The 25,352-nt window shown below is 39.0% G+C and overlaps 1 protein-coding gene across 1 annotated transcript in view; it reads left to right on the forward strand.

The window, feature by feature from the left end:
- Positions 1 to 25,352, forward strand: part of GPM6A (glycoprotein M6A) — a 151,817-nt gene that overhangs the window by 103,884 nt on the left and 22,581 nt on the right. Inside the window, exons 2-3 of the mRNA XM_004775558.3 lie at positions 3,042 to 3,234; positions 21,314 to 21,470. Coding sequence (XP_004775615.1) covers positions 3,042 to 3,234; positions 21,314 to 21,470 — 350 coding nt within the window. The remainder of the gene's footprint in view (positions 1 to 3,041; positions 3,235 to 21,313; positions 21,471 to 25,352) is intronic.

A 25,352-nucleotide genomic window follows, 5' to 3' on the forward strand; every position in this document is an offset into this window, starting at 1 on the left:
TACATTCATTTGGTTTTGATACCTCAGTGCCTGCAGAGGAAGTCCCATGTACCTATATCGAATTCTTCCAGAATAGTAGAGGAGAGAAATCACAAAGGAATTAGATTTGAAATCATAGGGCTGTTTGGGGGCACTCGCCAAAATAAGGGTAACTCCTGTTTGTGTTGGTACCAATTCTGTTTCTTATTCTTTATTTCTAAATAATCAGGTGAATTTTTTACAACATGGAAAGACAAAGAATAGTTCAAAGATTTTTCTGCTATCCTGTTAATCTCCACTCAAAACTGTGTTCAGTGATATTCAGAGACCGCACACTCTGGTCTCATCCATCTGCTAGCGAAGTCTCTTCCTATCATATGAAGTGTCAAGCTGTTCTAACCTTTCCTACTTCCCCACATCGTGTGTGTGTGTGTGTGTGTGTGTGTGTGTGTGTGTGTGTATGTCAGGGAAGGAATGTTCAGGAAATGATTTCCTGTACTAACAATTGCTGTGGAAGTGAAGACATGTTCAGATGTCTTTTTTTGCCTCTGGGGCAGATGAGGTGAGCCATCATTCTTTCAAGAAGTCCAGTTCCAGGAGTGCCTGGGTGTCTCAGTGGTTAAGCCTCTGCCTTTGTCTCAGGTCATGATCTCAGGGTCCTGGAATGGAGCCCTGCATCAGGCTCTCTGCTCAGCAACAGCTTGCTTCCCCTTGCCTCCCTGCCTGCCTCTCTGCCTACTTGTGATCTCTATCAAATAAGTAAATAAAATCTTTTTAAAAAAAAAAGAAGAAGCAGCAGCCCAGTTCCAATGATCAGTATGAAAATTAGCAGGCTGGACCACTCTCTAAATACAAAATTACTTCACACAGGAACTTTACAATGGTCACATGCATTGTATGTTACTATAAACATATGCATTCTACATAAAGTGCACACAGATCTTCCTGTGACTTAAGTACAGTAAATAACAAACCATTTTCCAATTTCCTTTATTTGTTTCTGCAGAAAGGAAGAGCCAGTTAGGTAGAGAGCTTTTGAGAGGCTTTAGCATTACAAAAAGGAGATTTAATCAAGAATTTCCAAAAGGAGAGGAGTAGGAGGAAAGCTCTGGAGTAGAATATATAGAGGGGAGGTGGGGGGAGTGGGAACGATGACACAAACACACACAGGGCTTGGAGGGTAAACTGATCATCTGAGAAGTTGCTTTGAGCCTCGCAGCCCCTTACTTCGGCTTCCTTTCTTCCCAGCAGCTGGTACAGAGTACCTAGTCAGTATGTCTCATTGCAGAACATACACACTTAAGCATTTCTAGTTAAGCTCCTGGAAGATATCTAGCAAATTCTGACACTTATTTTTAATATGAACAACCATGCTTTTCTGATGTCATGGACTAGAAAGCTGTCTTTCAAAAGACTAATGTGACAAAACTTTAAAAAGCAAAAGTGATTCCTGTAGTCAAAGTATTTTTGAAAACCATACTACAACACAATCATTGTTAATCTTAATACAGTTAAAGGTGTGTCTAGGAGTGGTAGCCCGGACATTTATTGAGTGGTTAGTCCATGGCACTCACTGTTTCATGGATTAGCTCACCGTAATGTAATGTAATTTAAATTACATTTTAATTGTAATTAAATTGTAATTTAATATACATAAATTTATAATTTATTATGTTTAATACATGTAATAAATTTATTAAATATAATGATAAATTTGTTACATGTATTAAATGTAGTAAGTTTATTACATTTGATTTATTATATTTAATAACATCCATTGTCATATTATACTGTCATAACATACAGTATGTCATAACATAGTATCATATTAAAAGTTTTGGTTGTACAATAGAGTGACTGCACAGTTCTGTCTTCACCCATACCTACCCCCTCTCCCCTCCGGTAACCATCTGTTTTCTAGAGTAAAGAGTCTGTTTTCATTTGTCTCTTTTTTTCCCTTTGTTCTTTTGTTTTGTTTCTTAAATTCCACATATGAGTGAAATATGGTATCTGTCTTCCTCTGACGGATTTATTTCACTTAGCATCATACTCTCCAGCTCCATCCATGTTGTTGCAAATGGCAAGATTTCATTCTTTTTATGGCTGAGTCATATTCCATTGTATACATATGCCACATCTTCTTTACCCATTTATCTATCAGTGGGCACTTGGGTTTCTTTCATAATTTGGTTATTATAGATAATGTGCTATAAATGTTGAGGTGCATATATCTTTTTGAATTAGTGTTCTCATATTCTTTGGGTAAATACCCAGTAGTGTGATTACCTACTTAATGCTCACAAGAATTATTTGAGGGGAATTCTTACCGTCACCCTTTTACACATGATGAAATGAAAAGTGTGAATTGGCCAAAAACCGCACAGTGGTAGAACAAGGATTTTACCCGTCCTGGTCTCTCATTTTTCAGTACCCTTCTCATTTTTTTTTTCAATTACGTACTACAGCATGAAGTAGATTTCATATTTGAGTCACTACGAAGGTAACATAAATTAATATGCGAACTCAAAAGCCTCTGAAATGATTTGCTTTACTAAGTGCACTGTGCTTGGATATTGCCTAGTCTGTTCTCTTTCCCTCCTAAAAACCGCTGAGCAAACCACTAAATTGGGTTCACAACAAACAGGTTTTGACCCACTATTTTTAAAACACAGCTAAAAGGAGATCCATAGAATAAATGTCATTAAACTAAAAACAGAAGCAGATGAAATTTGACAGCAATAAAGTCAAGATAGAATGCTGTGGGTGCACGTGGTGAAGGTTATTACAGGAAGTCTGCGTCAGGACGGAAGGGCTTCCTTTGGTTTGTGGGTAGAAGAAGAAGACGACTTCAAGGGAATTAAATATCCTCTTCTCTGTGGACAATGGGTTTATAATTAAGGCACTTGATTTTTCTACTCTCCAGGGCAGACTGGTTGCGCATGTTGACCTGATACCACCTACAAATGCAAATATGCTTTCCTATAAGGCTCACATTTTTCTAAGAATTAATTAGATGGAGAAACAATATTCATTCCTAACTCTTTTCCATTGGTCTTTTGCAGGGTGTTTTGAGTGCTGTATTAAATGCCTGGGAGGCATTCCCTACGCCTCCCTGATCGCCACCATCCTGCTTTATGCTGGGGTCGCCCTGTTCTGTGGCTGTGGCCATGAAGCACTCTCTGGAACAGTCAACATCCTGCAAACCTATTTCGAGATGGCGAGAACTGCTGGAGACACACTCGACGTCTTTACCATGTAAGTCCCTCTAGATTACTTCTCGTGTTGAGAGTATGTTCACGTTGCTGTGTGTCGAAGGAATAGGGAGTCAGTGTTATAGATGAAGAAACAAATACCCTGTGATTATATACACACGTCAAGAGAACATTGACCTTTACCATGACTCCAGGACACAGAGCAGAAGATCAGGAGCCAACTGAATCTAGACTTAATTTATATATTAATTTGACTGTCAAGTTTTACCAGAACTTCAGTTACCATTAAGTGGAATGCTTGCAAATTGTGCCTGATCTTCCAATCTGAGCAGAGGCTGTTCTAATAGAACAGAGCAGAGAATAGAGATCAGGGCTGGGTATAAATGTAGACTCTGCTGCCAATTCTAGAAAAATCACCAAAACTCTGTGGGTGCCTTCACATTTTTAAAAATTTTAATTCAACATTGGGTATGGTACCATCTTTCTTTCCCTGCCTCCCAGAAGTGATGTGGACTTCTAAGAAATCTTGGTTAATGGTTCTTACCGGACTTCTGTTAACGACAAATCATCAGTAGCTTTCTGGAAACCTGATTTATGCTTAAAAGGTACATTTCACTCATAAATTGCAACCTCCTAGGATCACTAAACTTTAATATTTTTTAAAAAGTAACTCAAACACAGTCTGGAAGTAAGAGTTTTCTGCTCAAGTTTCAGTCCCTTATTGCTTAAGATCACAGAGAACTAATGTTTAGGACTGAATTTAGCCCCAAATAGAGTCCCGATTCGGATCATTTATTCAGTGTTGCAATGCCCACAGAAAGAAAATAGCTCATTTGTACACTGTATTTGATAATCCCAGCCAGTAGTCGACTTTCCATTTCATTGGCTACCATGGCATTTATGGCTCCTACAACCTCTTGCGTTTAGTTCTTGCTTCTTGATACTGTGCAATTCTGTAATTTTTTCATGTTGCTGTATTTTGTCATTCTGAGTAAATTCAATAACCTTCTTAATTTATATAGACGTTTTTCTGGAATATGATGGGTTTAGAGTTACCAAATATCAGCAGTTAATACGGCTGGTGAGAGTGACTTTGCCCTTTACTGTCACAACTCCATCAAAAAGGTCAGGGAGAAAGTGGGTAGAAGAATAAATGAAACAAGATGGGATTGGGAGGGAGACAAACCATAAGTGACTCTTAATCTCACAAAACAAACTGAGGGTTGCCGGGGGGAGGGGGTTTGGGAGAAGGGGGTGGGATTATGGACATTGGGGAGGGTATGTGATTTGGTGAGTGCTGTGAAGTGTGTAAACCTGGTGATTCACAGACCTGTACCCCTGGGGATAAAAATATATGTTTATAAAAAATAAAAAATTAAAAAAAAAAAAAAAAAAAAAGGTCAGGGAGATGTGTTATTTGCCCAGGGTCAGTTCCCACTGAGGTGGCGTAATTACAACCCAAGACACTAATCTAAGACAACACTTGGTCAACCTGCACAACTTTCTAGATAGAAGATAACTTTTCTCCAATTCCAATACCAGAAAATACATCATATTGCTAAATTTTTAAATAACCCATCCCCTACAGATGATCTTGAATAAACTCTTGATCACAGATTATATTTATTATTTTATTAATTAAAGTTGCTTATTTCTTTTTTTTAAGGATTTCTTTATTATTTGAGAGAGAGAGAGAGACACAGTGAGAGAGGAAGCACAAGCAGGGAGAGAGGGAGAGGGAGAAGCAGGCTTCCCACTGAGCAGAGAGCCTGATGCGGGGCTGGATCCCAGAACCCTGAGATCATGACCTGAGCCAAAGACAGACGCTTAATGCCTGAGCCACCCAGGCACCCCTGAAGTTGCTTATTTCTATGTAAAGAGAAGAGAAACATGGTACACATTTCTATTATGTAATAGAGCAAGAATTTCCTACTTGGCAGAGTAGAAGGCCTGTACCCTTGGACAGAGTGCATAGTAAAATTTTGTGGAAAAGGAAAAATTTATTTGAAATATTTATGTTTATCTAGAATACATTGGCACTTAAAATTTGGGAAAGATTGGCCATGAAGTAAGAAATATGACAAAGCAGGTGTGTGAGACAGAGAACCTCTCCTAATATAGTTATTAAGAGGAGAAAGGAGTTGATGACCCACTCAGTTACGAACAGATTATTCAGGGGCACCTAGGTGGCCCAGTCATTAATCATCTGCCTTCATCTCAAGTCATAATCCCAGGGTTCTGGGATCGAGCCCTTCATCAGGCTCCCTGCTTGGCAGGAAGCCTCCTTCTCCCTCTCCCACTCCCCCTGCTTAAATTCCCTCTCTCTCTCTCTCAAATAAACAAAAAAAATATTAAAAAAAAAAAGAACTGAAATTACTTCAGAACAGTCCCTAACTCTGAAGTACTAATTTAGAGTTTCATCAATGTCAGTGACTAATGGAAATGAGTTAAAGGCAAATTTTAAAAACTATAACCTAAAAAAGACAAAGGAATTATATCAGTTTCTTTGGATTTCCCAATGTAATTTTATTTTAGAGATTATTTTGAAAAATTACCATCATTCATTAAATTGAATTCCTTAAACCCTTAGCAGACAGTTTGTCAATTTCCATTACATTAGCTCTATAGCGTGGATTGATCCTTGGAAATTTGTAGGCGATAGTCGTCATTTGAAATATGATTGAACGATCTGAAAATGCTTTGACTTATTGCAGGTTAGTTTGCAGAGATCCCTAAGAAAATGATTGCAAGGATATATTTTAATGTGATAAAACTGACATTTTCTTTTTAGTTTTAGCTCAGCCTACACTGGACAAAATATGTTTTCACTGTGCATTATTTTAAGCTACCACAGATGTCCTTAAAATCTACAGATTCTCTATATTTAGGCTATATCCAAATTGCTAACTTTAGATATAGAATAGAAGTTTGTAAGAAATCATGAGTCTAATAAATGACATGAGATGATTGTACACATCTATTAGAAACCAGTTGTCAAGATACTTACTTGACATTTAGACAGCAGACTTTAATATATCACAGAATTCTACTAAAGCTCTGAAGGAGTAGTGTGTGGGGGCGTTCAGAAGAGAAATCAGAGATCATATGCTTAATTTGGTACTTTTACCTTTACTCTGTCCCATTGGAAGTTAACTGTGAGATTAATAATGCATTTTTGGAATGGGAAGAATACCATTTTGATTGGAAGAAAAGCAAGTGCTCAAATTATTTTTATATTTCAAATAACTAAAATTCTTAAACAAGGCCTTGTGAAGCTATCAAAGGAATTCAGACTCTTTCCTTGTCAGTAAATGGTTCGTGAAAACAGAGGGAAGGTAGGTCCCATCAACTACTAGGTACCATTGGTGCCAACTGACTACATTCAAAGATTCACATACAGGTTTAGAGCAAGTAGAGATTATCCTATGAGATGCTGCCTTACAGGGATATCAGGGGAATAGGTAAGGGGAAGGGGAAACAGGGGGCATAAAATAAGGAAATGTAGAATAGCGGCGGCTGAGGATGGATTTGCAGACAGTACAACTTGCTTGGAAACGAGCTAAGGTAAGTCTGAAAAGAGTGTGTAATAGAATGGAAAGAAAGCGCTCACTGGCCAATGTTCGTCATTTATAATCTGTTTTTTTTTTCCTCTATAGTTCATACGCTTTGTTCAACCAAATTAGGCACTCCTGTCTCATTTTCTTATAAAGGACAAGAAACTTGTTTACTGGCTATGTGAACTAAAAGATAAAACCAATTGCCCAAGCCTCTGCTTGTCCTCCTGTGGTTGTCAGAGTCCGAGGATTCCTTTGTTCTTTATCTCAGCTTCTCTGTCTCTGTCTCTTTCCTGCCTTCTTTCCCTCAAACACATACGCATATCTCAACATGGTCCACATCTCCTTGTCTACAGGAAGAAACATGAATTCAGGCACAGTGAATGATGACGATTTCATTTCACTAAGCATCTGTCTGTATGCAAAACTGACCTTCCATAAATAAATCTGCGTATAAGAAATAATATTACAGGGGCGCCTGGGTGGCTCAGTGGGTTAAGCCACTGCCTTCGGCTCAGGTCATGATCTCGGGGTCCTGGGATCGAGTCCCGCATCGGGCTCTCTGCTCAGCAGGAGCCTGCTTCCTCCTCTCTCTCTCTGCCTGCCTCTCTGCCTACTCATGATCTCTCTCTGTCAAATAAATAAATAAAATCTTTAAAAAAAAAAAAAAAAGAAAGAATATTATAAATACATGTAGGAATACTCTCCATTCTCATGCAACTTGTGTTTTGGGTATAAAATTCTCAATACCTTTAGCTTTCTCCAGAGGAACGTGACCCAAGTGATGTCACCCATCAAACCGTTGTGTCATACTCCATTTGAGAAGTGGACATCCCCATAGAGTCTAGAGGGAATTTCTCAAAGATTTTTGTGACCCACTGGTATGCTTTTTAGTTATCACTCTGTCCCTCCTCATTAACTTGGTTTCCGAAAGACTTTTCATCCCTTTCAATTCCGTGGTCTTTTTTGGCTCCAAAGTGTTATGACAATGAGAGTGTGGCCCAGCCCACTGCTTCCCTCAGAGGGTAGTCTCACACTACAACTATAACTTTTTCTAGATTGACACCTCCTTTCAGGCCTACTCTACTCTGGCGAGAGTTCCCCGCCCCACCATCATCTGCTATATGATGAGGAGATCATTTTCTGATCTGTGACTCAGCCTTTCTTACCTGAGAGCCCCTTGGCAAGGTACTATTATGTGATCCGTCAGTGTCTTTTGGCTGAGTGAACAAGAAACAGGGGATGCATTTTACCTCTGCAGAGCAGACTCATAGAGGACAATGAAATATGGAAACTGGTTAGAAAATTAGATCTCAAACGATCCAAACCACTAATTTTGCTAAGTGACTTGGCTTCTTGAGTAACTGTCTGGAAGACCGAGCAAGAGACCGTCTTATTCACAAATACTTCCCCCTGTAATTTATTAGACAGGGATTGTGTTTGGGTTTTGACAAATTATAGTGAGGGTCTAGGATCTGGTACCCTTGATTTCTAGAGTGAATATATTTGATTTTCAAAGTTTAATACTGTTAATTGAACTTAATGCATTAAGAACTGAGGTTACTGGATAATGAATTCTTTGGTATTGAATGCACACATAAAAATTTATCTCTGTTTGCCTAAAGCAAAAGCAGGCAGTAAGCACAGATAAAATAGAGAAACTGGTTTTGCTCTCAACTTCCCTTCGGTAAATCTCTAAATCTGCTTGGATACCCTCCCCAGTGTCCATCACCAGCCATCCTGTCCCTATCCCCGCTACTTCCAGCAGCCCTCAGTTTGTTTCCTGAGGTTAAGAGTCTCTCTGATCATTTGTCTCCCTCCCTGGTTTCCTCTTGTTTCATTTTTATAGGGAAATAGTTTTTGACTCAGTGGAAAGAACTTTCCAAAAGTCAAGAGTTTTCTGAAGAGTACTTGGTGTGCCTTGGAATGTACTGATTTGCCTGAGAATGAAGGCATGCAGACAAGGCCAGTAATGAACTTCCAGTTCTGAGATGCTTACAACCTCTAATTCTCTTGCTAAGCCTTAGTCTTTATTCAAGAGCAACTATCTTAGTGTTTTTGCCTGCTTTGCAAATTGGGTTATTGTGAATAGCAAGTATGGAAACATAGTTAAACTTATACTTACTATATTTCTGTGTTTTTGTTTTTAAATATGCAGATGTCACTTTTCAGGCTAATCTTTTGTTTAATTTGTTTTTTAATGAATTCACTTATTCAGCAAAAAATAGTGGGTCATATTATGTGCCAGTTACTATGCTAATCCTTAGGGATTGAATAGAACAAGACAGATTGATTTTACTCAAACCCTGACATGGGAAATGTATGTTAGCAAAGTGCTGTCTACATCAGGCCGAACAGATAGGAATCCAAGAATGCTAGATTCAGTACTTGAGCTGATCTCCAGGATGCATCAGGTTGAGAAGTAGAGGGAATAGAGAAGCTATAATAATTAATACTGTAGAGGACGGGAATAAAAATATATATATATATATATATATATATCAAATGGACCAGAATAGAGTGAGTAAAAGAGAATTAAGTGTATATAAATAGTTATAAATATATTTAAAATTATGTCTCTATTCACATTTTTGCCAAGACTTTCAGATAAATTTAAAATTTAAAATTTAAGAATAAACTAATTTGTAGAAACTAGAAGAAAAATATATTGGGTTTCATATATCATGGGGCAAGAAGTAACTAAAAAATATCAGATATCACAAAGGAAAGTATATATGGATTTGATATAATATAAATTAAATTTTACTCATTGAAGTAATACTTTAAAAAAAAACAAAGATACAGAGAACTGAGAAACATATTTACTACTTACATGACAAGAGGTCCTAATTTTAATAAAGACAGAGTTAATTCAACAGCAAAAGTATACAGTTTGCCATGGAAAAATAGTCAAAATATAAAAACATTTCATTGAAGAATACAAATGGTTAATAGCTTGTATTCGTAGTAATACTAATACAACTACTACTAATTATTAAATGTTAAGTATTAAATACTACTAAGTATTAAATACTAATACAACTAATAGTAGTAGTAGGAGGAGTTCATCTACACTACTGAAAAAAGAAAATTAATTAAAAGGATGCTGTTGTTTTTACTGTCAAATTATCAGAAAAATTAAATGATAATAACTGGTATAGGAAACAGAGAATAAGCCCCCTAACTTGTTCTCAATGCATTTTTTTGTGGGTTTTTTTTGTTTGTTTGTTTGTTTGTTAGTTTGTTTTTTGTTTTTTTGGTTCGGACTTTCTGGATATCACATTGACAATACATTCCTTACAGAGATTTACCTGAAATGATCATTGCTACCATGCTCTTTGTAAGGGTGGTGCATTAGCTTCCTATTGCTGCTGTAACAAATTAAAACAAATTTAATGGATTAAAAAGGCACAAATTTATTCTTTTTTTTTTTTAATAGTTCTGGATATCTGAAGTCTGAAATGGCTCTTACTGGGTTTATTGAAATAGGCTGAAGTCAAGGTATTGGCAGGTTGTGTTCCATCTGGAGGCTCCAGGGGAGCATCTGTATTTCTACTTCTTCCAGCTTCTAGAGGCCGCCTGCAGACCTCGGCTCGTGGCCGCCTGCATCTTCGAAGCCAGCTCTGTAACACCCTCAGGTTTCTCTCTCTGAATCTGACTTTGAGTCTTCTGCACCTTCCTTTCATTTGTTAGGACTTGCCATTATATTGTATAATATATATTGTATTGTATCCTGTTAAGACAGATAACCTCCAAATCACAGATTATTAATTTAACCACATTTTCCAAGTCTCATTGATGAAGGTAACATATTCACAGTTCAGGAGATTAGATACAAACATCTTTGTGGGGAAGGGGCTTTATCCTTCCTACGATTGGATAAAAGTAGTAGAGAATTGGTAAAATATATTGTCATACATTCAAATGATAGAAATTGCCATAATCTTAAGAAAATATGTTGATAAAATCACATAACATTTAAAATACTCATAGTATATTGGCCAAAAATGAAGTTTGTAAAACAGCATATAAAAATCATAACTGCTGGAATTAATCATAACTCATATTCATATTAATATATATTATTATATATAATTATATGGGGAAAACTGGGAGGATAAGCAGTGAATAATCTCATTTTCTAGTTTTAATTTTATTTTTTTCTACAGTGGACATATATTGATTTTAAGTCAGTAAAACAGTTGTTACAGAAACATCGTCAAATTTTAAAGTTTGCATCCAGGGTGCACTTCAGTGGCTCAGTCGATTAAACGTCTGCATTTGGCTCAGGTTGTAATCTCATGGTTCTGGGATTGAGCCCCGCATCAGGCTCCCTGCTTGGTGCGGGGGGCGGATCCTGCTTCTCCCTCTCCCTCTACTACTCCCCCTGCTTGTGCTCTCTCTCTGTCACATAAATAAATATAAAAAAATAAAAAAAATATTCATTCAGAAAGGAGGTTAAGTACTTTGGGTGTATGGACATTTGTACCATCAATAACATAAAGTGTGTTAAGGGGAAAAGTAATTTTAGAGTATTTATTTGCAATTGTGGTTAAGTTGTTATCAGCTTAAAATATATTAAGTATGAGATGTTTTATGTAAGACCCATCATAACCTCAAAGAAAATATTTTTAGAAGGTATACAAAAGATAAGAAAGGAATAAAACCATGTCAAAAAAATCAACAAAATAGAAAGGAAGACAAGAGGTAGAGACAAAAAAAAAAGCTACACAACAGATAGAAGACAATTCAAAATGGCAATATTAAGTCCTTTCTTAGCAATAATGACTTTATTTTTTTTTTTAAGATTTTATTTATTTGACAGAGAGAGAGATCACAAGCAGGCAGAGAGGCAGTCAGAGAGGAGGAAGCAGGCTCCCTGCTGAGCAGAAAGTCCGATGCGGACCTCGATCCCAGGACCCTGAGATCATGACCTGAGCCGAAGGCAGCGGCTTAACCCACTGAGCCACCCAGGCGCCCAGCAATAATGACTTTAAAGATAAATGGATTAAACTCCCCAGTTAAAAGACATAGAGTGACTGAATGAATAATAAATAAGATCCAAACATATGTGGTCTACAAGACAATTGCTTTAGGTTTATAGACACACATAGGCTAAAAGTAAAGTGTGAGAAAAGATATTCCATGCAAATGATAACCAAGAGAAGGGAGGGATGCCCATACTTCTATCAGTCAAAACAGACTTTAAGTCAGAACCTGTCAAAAGAAACAAAGACATTATATAATGATAAGTGGGTCAGTTCCCCAACAATATATATGCATGCAACATCAGAGCACCCAAATATATGAAGCGAATACTGACAGACCTGAAGGGAGAAATAGACAGCATCCCGGTAACAGTAGGGGAATTCAGTATTCTAGTTTCTGTACTGGACAGAACAACCAGACAGAAGATGAATAAAGAAACAGAAGACTTAAACAATACTGTAGAACAAATGGGTCTAACAGACTTATCTAGAACATTCTATCCAACAGTGGCAAAATACACATTCTTCTTGAGTGCTCATGGAACATCATCCAGGATCGATCCCATGTTAGGTCACAAAACAAGTTTTAGCAAATTTAAGGGACCTGTATTTATATTGATATCACTTCATTAACAATAGAATCAAGAAGAATAAAATACTTAGGAATAAATTTAACCTACGTGATGAAGTAATTTAAAGAAGCCACAAATAAATGTAATGACATCTCATCTTCATAGATTGGAAGATATAATACTGTTAAACTGCCCATACTACCCAAAATGATCCACAGACCCGATCAAAATCCAGATAGAATTTGTTACAGAAATAGATAGGGTAATTCTAAAATTCAGAGAGAGCCACAAAGGACCCCAAATAACCAGAACGATCTTGAGAAAGATGAAGAAAGCTGGAAGGTTCACACTTACAAGGCTCCAGTAGTCAAAACAGGGTGGTAGTGGGGCTCCTGGCTGGCTCTGTCGATTAAGTAACTGCCTTTGGCTTAGGTCGCTATCCCAGAGTCCTGGAATCGAGTCCCTTGTTGGACTCCCTGCTCTAAGGGGAGCCTGCTTCTCCCTCTCCTTCTACCTACTGCTCCCCTTGCTTGTGCATATGTGCTCTTTGTCTTTCAAATAAATAAATAAAATCTTAAAAAAAAGAAAATACTATAGTAGTGACATAAGAGACATACGGACTAGTGGAACAGAAGAGAGCACAGAAAAGAAACCTCGTGCAGGCAAAATGATTCGAACAAGGGTGCCAGCACACAGTGGGGGAAAGGGTAATCTCTTCAATAAAGGGTACAGGGGCAGGGAATTGGATATTCACTCTCACAACAATGATACTGGGCCTTTACCTTACACTGTAGACAAAAATCAGTTCAAAGTACATGAAAGAACTAAATGTAAGACCTAAAATTATAAAACTCCTAGAAGAAAATGGGGGGGGGGTACTTCATAATATTGGCATTGGGAATGATTTCTTGGACGTGGCACCAAAGCACAAGCAACAAAAGCAAAAATAGGCAAATGAGACTATAAATTAAAAGCTTCTGTGCAGCAAAGAAAATACTTAATATGGTGGAAAGGCAACCCACAGAATAGGAGAAATTATTTGCAAGCCATACCTCCAATAAGGGGTTAATAGCAAACTATATAGGAACCCCTACAACTCAATAGCAAACAACATATAACCTGACCTAAAATGGACAAAGGACTTCAATCCACATTTCTCCCAAAAAAGACGTACAAATGGCCAACAGGTATATGAAAAGATGCTCAACATTACTCGTCATCCAGGAAATGTCAGTCAAAACCACAATGAACTATCACCTCACAACAGACAGGACGACCATTATGTAAAAAAAAAACAAAGAATGATCCAGCAATCCCACATTCAGTTACTTATCTAAAGGACTGGAAATCAAGATTTCAAAGAGAGATTTGCATTCTCATGTTGGCTGCAGCATTATTTGCGATAGCCAACCTGTGGATACTATCTAAATGTCCACCCACAGATGAATGGGTGAAGAAGAGGAGGTTTATTCACAGAATGGAACATCATTAAGTCGTAAAAGAGAAAAAAAATTCCTTTATGTGCTCCAACATGGATGAACTTGGAAGACATTATGCTGAACGATAAGTCCATCACAGAAGGACAAACATGGCCTGATTCCACTTACGTGAGGTACCTAAAGTAGTCACACTCATAGAAACAGAAAGTAGGATGGTGTTGGCCAAGGGCTGGGGAGAAGAATGGGAGGCCGCTGTCCACGGGGTTTAGACTTTCGGTTACACAAGACAAAAAGGTTCAGAGCACCTGCTGTGCGACACCATGCTGATGGCTAATACTGTGCTGTACGCTTAACTAAAGAGGAGAGATCTCATGTTATGTGTTTTTTGCCTCAATAGCAACTAATAAAACATGGATATTCTTCATCACAACTCTGAAGATTCCAAAACAGCTTCAAGTAATCTCTAAAAGTTCTGATATTTTTTAACTGAAGTTGGATAGGATATGCATATCTGTCTAACTCTGAGCTGGGAAATCACTCACCTCCCACTCTGTAATACGCTGGTTTAGGTGTTTAGGAAGAAGCAGCCATTTCCTGACTCTGAGAAGAGGTGTCCTACGTACTAGCAGCTTGTCTGCATTCCTGTCAAAATGCCATATTCGAATAGTCTGTAACATTCTCGTGCATTAGATGATACCCACATCAGTCTAAAAGAGTCCTTACAGATGAGAAATACTAAAGAAGTAAAGAAAGAAAGTGACTGTATGAGTTTCTTGGGTCTGGCATAACAAGCTTGATGGCTTTGAACTACACAACCTTGTTCTCTCACGGTTGGGGAGACCGGAAGTGTAAAGCCAGGGCTGAGCAAGCAGAGCCTTGCTCCCTCTTGAGGGAAGATGCTGCTCCTTGCCTCTCCCAGGCTCGCTGGTTGCAGGCGTTCCTTGATTTCGCTGTACCTCCTCCTTTCCTGAGTGTCTCTCTCAAAACTCCCTCTGCCCCTCTCTCATGAAGACACCTTGTGACTGGGTTGCCCTGGTGACTCAGTGGGTTAAGCCTCTGCCTTCAGCTCAGGTCCTGATCCCGGGGTTCTGGGATCGATCCCCGCATTGGACTCCCTGCTCAGCAAGAAGCCTGCTTCTCCCTCTCCCACTCCCCCTGCTTGTGTTCCCTCTCCAGCTGTGTCTCTCTTTGTCAAATAAATAAATAAAATCTTGAAAAAAAGAAAAAAAAAGATACCTCTGATTGCCTTTAGGGCCCACCTGAGTATTCCAGAATAAGCTTCTCCTCCCAAGCTCTTTAACTTCTCACCATGCACACCAGAGAAGGTAAAATTCACGCTTTGAAGTAATATTCAGAGGCTTCAGGGATTAGGAAGTGAATATATTAGGAGGGAAGCGCTTTTTTATTTATTTTTTTAAAGATTTTATTTATTTATTTGGTAGACATCACAAGCAGGCAGAGAAGCAGGCAGAAAGAGAAGGAAGCAGGCTCCCTGCCAAGCAGAGGCTCGATCCCAGGACTCTGGGATCATGACCTGAGCCGAAGGCAGAGGCTTTAACCCACTGAGCCACCCAGGCACCCTGGGAAGCACCTTTTTAGCCTACCACAGTCACCAGTGTTCTTTTTTGCTCTTGCAACAGTTGCTACCTTTAAAAGCTTCTTCTAAGTATGAAAATATTAAAAAACGTCTAGCAATATATGAGCACATTAAATATGCCTATATTGTTCTTTCTGGAGGCACACTTTTTTTTTTTTTTTTTACATTTGCTTAGCTCTTTATTTCTTTTCAATTTTTTATTTAAATTCCAGTTCATTGACATACAGTGTAATATTAGTTTCGGGTGTACAATATAGCGATTCAACTCTTCCTTACAATACCCAGTGCTCACCACAATGTATACTCTTAATTCCTCCGAAGGTAGACTTTTTGATAAATGATTTAGGACAACTGGATAACATTTTCTTTATTTTTTTTTTTTTTTACTTTTTATTGCTTTTACTTTTGAACTTATCTTTTAAGTAATGTATGAATACCTTGAGTTTTATCCAGGCAAATCCCTGACATCATATCATGTCACCCCAAAATACCCCAATATATGTCTCCAGAAGAGGACTTTTAGGAATTAGTATACAAACAATGCTATTATAACACTGGACAAAATTGACAACACCATTTCACTCTTTGATATCTTAATTAATATGTACCTATAAGATATGGCAGCTGCTAACCTCCCCATCCCCCAGAGAGGTCCACGTCTGAGAGTTTTTCAGTATTCTAGCCATTTTGAAAAAGATGAAATTAGATCCAATTCTTCCACTACCCAAAGAATAAACAGCAATGTGATCAGAAGTCTAAGTAATAAAATGCTAGGATATATGTGCTAGAAGAAAACATAGTTCCAATATAACCTGGGTATAAATAAAGGCTTACAACTGTGGAGTCCCAGTGTACCCAAAGAGAAGACAGGTAACTCTGACAACATTGAAGTTTCTGTTTTTTAAGTGACATAGCAAAATGCCACAGGCCAAGTCAAAAGACAGATGCCAAACTAGGAGAAAATATTCACAGCATATGTTATAGATAAAAGCCAAATATCCCTAATATGCAAATCTTATAGATAAGAGGGCACGAATCTTATAGATAAGTGGGCAAAAGACATGACAATTTACAAAAAGATAAATGTTGCCTATGGTCATAGAAAAAGATGTTCCATTTCACTCTTACTAAGATAAATACAGCAAAACTACCATACCAGTTATTACCCATTGGTTTGCAATAATTCAAATCTTGACAGTATAGTGTTTTGTTGAGACTCTGGAGAAAGAGCCTCATACATCGCTGTTGGGGATGCTGAAATGGATAACCCTTACAGAGAGGAATTTGGCAGTTTCTGACAAAGCCACATGCCTTCACTTTTCAACTCTTCAGTCCTTCTACCCTAAGTATACACTATCAGTTATTTTAATAACTTGCACAAATGTGCAAGATTATTCATTGCAGTGTTATCTGTAATTGAAAATATTGATAACTACATATGCACACATAGAATAGGGGGTAAATAAATACATATATACACTAGGCTACCATGCAGCTGTTGAAAAGAATGAGGAAGGTCTCTGTGAGCTGATACGGAGTGATTTTAAGGATATTATTGATTGATAAAAGCTAAGTGCAAAAGAGCATGTGTATATGCTTCATGTAAAAGCAAAAGGAAAACATAAATATGTACACACACATACACACATGCTTGACTTCACATAAACACACACACACACACAGGAAGGATAGCAAGGGAGCAGTGAACAAAGAACAGGGTGGAAGGGGTAGGGAAGGTCATGACCCTTCTCTGGAGTATCTTTTTATACAGATTTGACTCTTGGCAGCCTGTTAATGATACCTTATATGTTCAAAAGTGAGATTAAGTGGATGTGGATGGGATGGAGAACCTAACAGTGAAACAAATAGATCCCCACTGCATTTCAGTGAATCCCGTAAGCGCAATGAAGGGAAAAAAGGAGAATGAATTAATCCAAGTAATTTGGAGACCCAGTATTTGACTACATCCTTTTAGTTTTGAGTGAAAGGATAGGGGGTTACAAACATCCTAAATTCTTTTTAAGTAGGTTTGATTTTTGTAATACTTTGGATGAAGTAATTGGTATACATTTATTACGAATTGAACCAAAGAATGTGTTATTCTTCGGAATTAGAATTTTCAGTAAGGAAGAAAGTCATACAAATACACGGTGGGGGAAGGCAACAAAAAAACCCTGTGGGAATCAGTTGGATTTTGAAATATCACCTTGAACTTGAGATTTCTAAAATTTGTGTGTGTCCGATATTCAGATATATGTACATATATACATAGATACATGAATGTACGTGTTTATGTCACTGTATATATGAATGTGTGTGTATAAATGCATGTATTTCCTTTTTTTAAGGTTTTATTTATTTATTTGACAGAGAGAGAGAGAGATCATAAGTAGGCAGAGAACCAGGCAGAGAGAGAGGGGGAAGCAGGCTCCCCACTGAGCAGAGAGCCTGATGTGGGGCTCGATCCCAGGAACCTGGGATCATGACCTGAGCCAAAGGCAGAGGCTTTAACCCACTGAGCCACCCAGGCACCCCTAAGTGCATGTATTTCCTGTCTTGGTACACTGAAAAGACCGAGAGGCAAAGATAACACAGCAGCAATGAGTATCCCTGTCTTGGTCTCCAATACGACCACTCATTAAAAGAACCCAAGCTTCAGATGTCCATCAACAGATGAATAGGTAAAGAAAATTTGGCACATTTATACAATGGAATATTACACAGCCATCAAAAAATGAAATCTTGCCATTTGCAATGACTTGGATAGAACTAGAGGGTATTACGCTAAGCAACACAAGTCAATCAGAGAAAGATAATTATCATATGATCTCACCATATGTGGAATTTAAGAAACAAAACAGAGAATCATTGGGGAAGGGCAGGGAAAAAAATGAAGCAAGATGAAACCAGAGAGGGAGACAAACCATAAGAGACTTTTAATCATAGTAAAGAAACTGAGGGTTGCTAGAGGGGAGGGGAGTGCGGGGGGATAGGGTGGCCGAGGGATGGACACTGGGGAGGGTTATGTGTTACAATAAGCACTGGGTATTATATAAGACTGATGAATCACAGACCTGTACCCTTGAAACAAATAATACTTTATATGTTAATTAATTGAATTTGAATTAAAAATAAATATATATATACACACACACACACATTAAAAAAAGGAACCAAGTCTTGGCAAAGAGATGCCTAATTTGGGGGTTGAGGGAGGTATGAACAGAGGGAGGCTCGGTCCTCTTGCTCTGTGAGAAAGTAAGGAATACGTTTCAAAAAATGATGGGCACGTATCTCAAGGACATGGGAACCGCTTTGGAAATGCCCACTGGCCAAGGCTAGAACAATTTGAGCACCAAAATAATTAAGTAGAATAGTGGCTTATTCACTTTCAGAGAAAAAAGCAGACCTCTTTAGTCCATATTGTGGATGGACAAATAAACAAAAAAATAATGAAAAGGGGGAAAGGGAGGGCTCTTGCTTACGTCAGAGTATCTAGTGCCAACTGGTAAACGTGAATGAGTCCTGCAGTTAGATAATGAGCCTTTTGTTAATGTGGTAGGAAGATCAGATTAGTCAAGACCCATCAAGGACTGCTCACACTGGCAGGAAGTTTTAATGAAGAACAGGCTGTTTGCTTGGTCCATAAGGGTCTCTTCACAGATCACTTGTTAGTTCCAAGGGAAACAGTAGCACTTGCACAGTACAGAAATGAGACATCATCTGGGCGAGATGATCCAAATCAGCATCACCACTGAGGGGCAGATGCACAGAAAATCACCTTTATTATATTCTAGCCATGAATGAGTCATCTGAATCTAATCACGAGGAAACATCAGACAAACTCAAAATGAAGAGCATTCTACCTAATAAGGAGAGAGCGGGATTATACCCCCCAACAGGGTCAATTTCATAAAGACAGAGGCTGTGCATGTGGTTTAAAGAAAGTAAAGACAGGTGGCCAGTAAAGGCAGTACTTACCCCCAGACTGAATCCCACATGGGGAGACAAGATGCCATAAAGTTCATCACTGGGTCGACCCAGTTGGTAAAACTGGACTGCAGTAGTAGATTTGGCACAAGGATTATATCGATGTTAGATTCCCTAAAGTCAAAAACGATACTGTGGAGAATTTCTCTATGTTCAGATGTAGTTCTCCAGAGACAGGGAGAAACACAAGAAAACAATGAAGTAAATAAGGTAAGATATTATAAAATAGATAAAGGATGTATGGTTTTTCTTCCTACTGTTTATTTTCTGTGACTCCTTTTATAGAAGAAACTATTTCTAAATAAAAATTTAAATACATTTGAAAACACGTCATGTTAACCTAAAAGTTTTATGGAGAAGCCCATTGAGCCAAATTCTTCAATTCCCACCTGTAAGTTGAAATCCTCAGATTCTTTCACATGCCTGATAAGCTTACATGTTCACATCATCTACCTCATTGCCCTTGACAAGTAAAGTTGTGCAGTATTTGGATTTTCAGACGGTGAGAATCGGTCACTAAACAATTGCCCTGGTACAGTGAATGTTAACAGCCTCTTCTTATTCTTTCTTTTTTTAAATTTATTTATTTGACAGGCAGATCACAAGCGGGCAGAGAGGCCGGCAGAGACAGAGAGAGGGGGAAGCAGGCTCCCCGCTGAGCAGAGAGCCCGATGCGGGGCTTGATCCCAGAACCCTGGGATCATGACCCGAGCTGAAGGCAGAGGCTTTAACCCACTGAGCCACCCGGCGCCCCTCTTCTTAATCTTTTTATATGCAGCAGATTCATGTATGCTCATCCCTGTAGTCTTTTAAAATATTGTCATAGCATCAAGAGTTTCTAAGTCTCCATCAGCGTGATCAAGCTTTCTAATGTCTCATTTGTCCCCTTGTCACCAGTCAGCAGGACCTCTCCGTCATTTGCCTGTACCCTATCTACTCCATTCAAACTCTATTAATGAGAGGAAAGAGAAGAAAATAAACTTGACAATAAGAAATACAGAGCAGTTTTCTTACTAAGGGATGTCAAGACTGTGAAGACAGAATGTGAGCTAACATATATGCCTCTCCACATACCATGGCTACACAGGTAGCTTGCTTTCTAGAAGTAGGAAGATGGTTATTTTACAGTTTTTCATTCCAAAGGGCCTTGGGGTTAATAGCTAAAATAACAGAAACATCCATCTGCAATTTATACATGATACATGTATCTCCCCCCACCCCACACACACACCTTTAAATACGTGGGCACTGAATTGTGAGAAAGGAAAGCATACCTTCCCATTCCTCCATGGTATTATGCCCAAACTGGGCTCAGGCCCAATTCCAGATCTGAATTCTGAATCCATTCGTAGTTCTGCCTAAAAGGCTCTATTTTTCAAAATTACAACTTTTCTTTAAAACATAATATTTTCATTATTAACATCATTATCAGCAGAAAATATTAGCAGTTGTTTACAGTAAGTACGGAGTAAAACATAATTACAGTGGGCTCTAAGAAGAAAACTATGAGGTGGTCATTTTATTGAAAATGGATTCATCATTAACCATGAAGTTTTCTTCCCCTTTTGTTATCAAAACTCGCTAGTAGATACATAAATCTTTTATTTCACACTTTGTCAGAATTGGAGAAGTTACCTGGTGATCATCCTATTTCTCAGCTGGATTTCAGCAGACTCCTTTAGCAGTGTGACTCCGTGCTTACCCAGGCCAGCCTTCACATGAACCGGGAAGGGGAGGCGGGACGGGAAGACGGGAAAACGAAGCTGAAAAGCGCTGTCAGCAAATGCTAGAAGATGCAGAACCAAACATATATACAAACATTAGGCCCATCGAGCAAAAATGTTTTTAAACCCAGCCTCCCTTATGGACATAAATATTCCGTAGCTGTCATTCTGAAGGAGCCCTGGGCACGTGAGAATCAATTGCCGCCAATCAGGCGGGAAGAGTTATGGAAATAAATCCTTTTGTCTCCTCTTCCCCAGGATTGACATCTTCAAGTACGTGATCTACGGCATCGCAGCTGCCTTCTTTGTGTACGGCATTCTGCTAATGGTGGAAGGTTTCTTCACCACCGGTGCCATCAAAGATCTCTATGGGGATTTCAAAATCACCACTTGCGGCAGATGCGTGAGCGCCTGGGTATGTTATTTGTCGGTGTTCAGGGTTGAATGTGGGTTTGTGTCAATAGCACACAGGTGTTTGTATTCATCTGCCAAGAACGAAAGTTTCTGGTTTGTTTTTTTTTTATCACAGTAACATTCCCTCTTGTGACGGCGATCTAAAATCTTAAAAATGTTATTTTCTAAATTAAGATTATTCCGTGTGAAAATTGAGCTGCAAATTCTCAAATCATATGCAACATAACTGGTTTTTGTTTTAGAGTCATCAAAACAAAGGAGATTAATTTGTGACTTTTTTTCCCCCAAATGGCTTTGGGGTTCCCATACAATATTTAGAATAACAGAAAAAAATCAATCAGCAATTAGGGACAATATATGTGTCTCTTCTCCTTAAATATATGCCTTTGCATTTTACTGTAAACTTGAGAGAACTGTACTATGTAATTTCTGTTTAATATGACATAAGGTAAAAATTATAATGTTATATTAAATTATCTTTTAAATCCTTACTGACATGATAGTTAATGGTAAATCAAACTGCCAGTCCTATTCTAGAGCTAATGCAGTGCAGACAATGCATGTGTAGCTGTTAAGCACAAAAGCAGTTTAAAAATTAAGGGTCATACAGTTGAAAGTACTTTTGCATTTTTATGCAGAATGATTTTCCTATAAAGAAAAGTTAAAACTCCCATCACTGACTGACAGGTTTCCCTTCCTTTCTCAGTGTTCTATAGGAACGTCTACTTACCTTTCATATTAAGTGAGAGGTCTCTAATAAGGAATGAAATTGTTTATTTCAGTCTTACAGGAAAGTTTGAAAATAGCTATTACCCACCAAACTTTTGTTGGTAAAACCTAAGTTTTATCAGCTCCTAGCAAGTTCTGTCATGGTGCTTAGTGTCAGAGGTGATAATCATCTGAAAATACTTGGCCCAGTGTTATGGGAACCTGGAGTTGTCTCTGGAATCATTGCTTGTAAGACTCATTTCTTTCCCGGAGTGATGCTTACTGTAGTAGCTAAGTCTTTAGGACTAGTAATATCAAATTACAGATCTGGAGGAAGGTAAGTTAAAGGTCTTTGATTCATTTCAAAAAAATAAAATATGACTATTCTGTGAGCCAGTTGTCAGTGATAACTCAGCAATTTCTCTATTAAGAAAGCAAGTTGTGAGGGGTGTCTGGGTGGCTCAGAGGGTGAGCATCTGGCTTCGGCTCAGGTCATGATCTCAGGGTCCCTGCATTGGGCTCCCTGCTCAGCAGTGTGGCTTCTCTCCCTCTACCTCTGCCACTCCCTCCACTTGTGCTCTCTCTCTCTCTGTCTTTCTAGCTCTCTGTCATATAAATAAATAAAATCTTGATTTGAGGTTCATTTATATTCTGCCAAGAGAGTACAGGGATTTCAACTAACCATAGGCTTTCCCTCTGGTTGGGGCAGTATCATTATAAGACCATGTGTGTGTCTGAGCGTGCCCCTAACTCTTCTGGCTCAGTTAACTCATTTACAGCATGAGGTACTAGATCATCCCTAAAGCTCCTTCCAGCTTAGAGAGTCCATGATTCTAAAACACGATTCAAATAGTAGAGAAAAAGGAACTATGCAAGCACGTTTTACCCTTGGGGAGCAACCCTGTGCAGGAAGACTGCGGTTGCTTCTGCTGCACTGAGAATTTTAAACTCAACGCCGTGGGATTGGATGCCGAAGTCAAACATGGCAGAAGAAAACGGACCTCTACTGCACAGTTAGTAATTGTCTGCTTACCCTTCAAACATCCCAAGGATATTTCAAATAAGAAAGTTTAAAGTGCAAACCTGAGCCCCCTCCATTCTATAACAGTAACAAGTGTTTGTCAGTCCCGCCCAGCAGACCAGAAGGCTGGCAGCAGCTGCGTGGGGTCCTCCAGAGGCCATGCAGGAGGGAGTCAGGCCCCTGAGACACCCCGCCCACCCCTTGAGCATCCACTCTGCCGCCTGGGAATGAGCGGAACCCCACAGACCGCTGGAGTAGTGGGGGCGCAGCTCCGCTGCCTGGGTGCACAGGGTGGTGGGACCTGTGACCCTCTCTCCGCACAGCACACCCACCTCGCTGGACCCGCTGGGCTTGCGGTCACAGGGAACAGGGAGGGCAGCCCAGTCGCCCTCTCGACCTACGCATCTTCCCTGTTCTCTACATCCCGTCTGCTGCTTTCTTTTCATTGGTAGGTCGGTTACACCTCGCAGTCCACTCTGTGTTCTCTGAGTCACCTGTTAGCCTGCATTATCGATCTTCCTTCACGTTAAAAATGTCCTGTTGATGCCACATCAAAGCATTTCTTAGAATACTGGATAGTATTAAAGGATGGAATACTTGTGGATGTTTGTTTAGTTTGGTTTGCTTTTTTTGCAACAAGTGTATGAAGTGAAAAGCTTCCAGAATTAGTAGTAAAAGAAACTTGTTATTCTAGCCCTGTTCCTCTACGTTTTCTAAGAAGTAAAATAGTTACTAATGAAGTCTACATCAGCACAAATGCTCTTAATGTTAAAGCAGTATTTTATCACTGAAGAGAGGATACTAATCAATACTCTTTTTTTTTTCCATTTTATTTTATTTTATTTTATTTCTTTCGGTGTTCCAGCTTTCATTGTTAATGCACCACACCCAGTGCTCCATGCAATACGTGCCCTCCATAATACCCACCACCAGGCTCACCCAACCCCCCTCTCCCTCCCCTCCAAAACCCTCAGATTGTTTCTTAGAATCCACAGTCTCTCATGGCTCATCTCCACCTCCAATTTCCCCCAACTCCCTTCTCCTGTCCATCTCCCTGTGTCCTCCGTGTTATTCCTTATGCTCCACAAATAAGTGAAACCATATGATGATTGACTCTCTCTGCTTGACTTATTTCACTCAGCATAATCTCTTCGACTCCCATCCGTGTTGCTACAAAAGTTGGGTATTCATCCTTTCTGATGGAGGCATCATACTGCATAGTGTATATGGACCACATCTTCCTTATCCATTCATCCATTGAGGGGCATCTCGGCTCTTCCCACAGTTTGGCAACTTGGCCATGAGGTCGCCATGAACATTGGGGTACAGATGGCCCTTCTTTTCAATACATCAGTATCTTTGGGGTAAACACCCAGTAGTGCAATTGCAGGGTCATAGGGAAGCTCTACTTTTAATTTCTTAAGAAATCTCCACACTGTTTTCTTTTTTTTTTTTTTAATATTTTTATTTATTTATCAGAGAGAGGGGGGGGAGAGCGAGCACAGGCAGACAGAATGGCAGGCAGAGGCAGAGGGAGAAGCAGGCTCCCCGCCGAGCAAGGAGCCCGATGTGGGACTCGATCCCAGGACGCTGGGATCATGACCCGAGCCGAAAACAGCTGCTTAACCAACTGAGCCACCCAGGCGTCCCTCCACACTGTTTTCTTAATGAATGCTCTTGAAAGCACAACTTGATCTGCATTATGGGTTTCCTCTTACACAATATCAAGACCAATTCAAGTTCATTTCAAAATTTTAAATGCAATCCTTCGAAACCCTGAATGTGAGGCACATAAAATGTAAAAGCACAGTATCAACCTTAGGGTAGCATGTGAAAAGTTATTAAAATACTTGAAGTAGCAAAATTTATTTAAATTAAATATTAAATGGCACCAGGCTGAGTATGAGTCAACACATGTTATTTGATATATTAAATCTGAACTAAATAAGTTTAGTGAATATAGAAATATTTCTTTTCTTTCTTTAATCTTTTTTTTAAAGATTGTATTTATTTATTTGGCAGACAGAGATCACAAGTAGGCAGAGAGGCGGGCAGAGAGAGAGAGGAGGAAGCAGGTTCCCCAGTGAGCAGAGAGCCTGATGCGGGGCTTGATCCCAGAACTCTGGGATCATGACCTGAGCTGAAGGCAGAGGC

Source organism: Mustela putorius, unplaced genomic scaffold (assembly GCF_011764305.1).
Source record: "Mustela putorius furo isolate JIRA1106 unplaced genomic scaffold, ASM1176430v1.1 tig00000905_pilon_pilon_pilon, whole genome shotgun sequence".
NCBI lineage: Eukaryota > Metazoa > Chordata > Mammalia > Carnivora > Mustelidae > Mustela > Mustela putorius.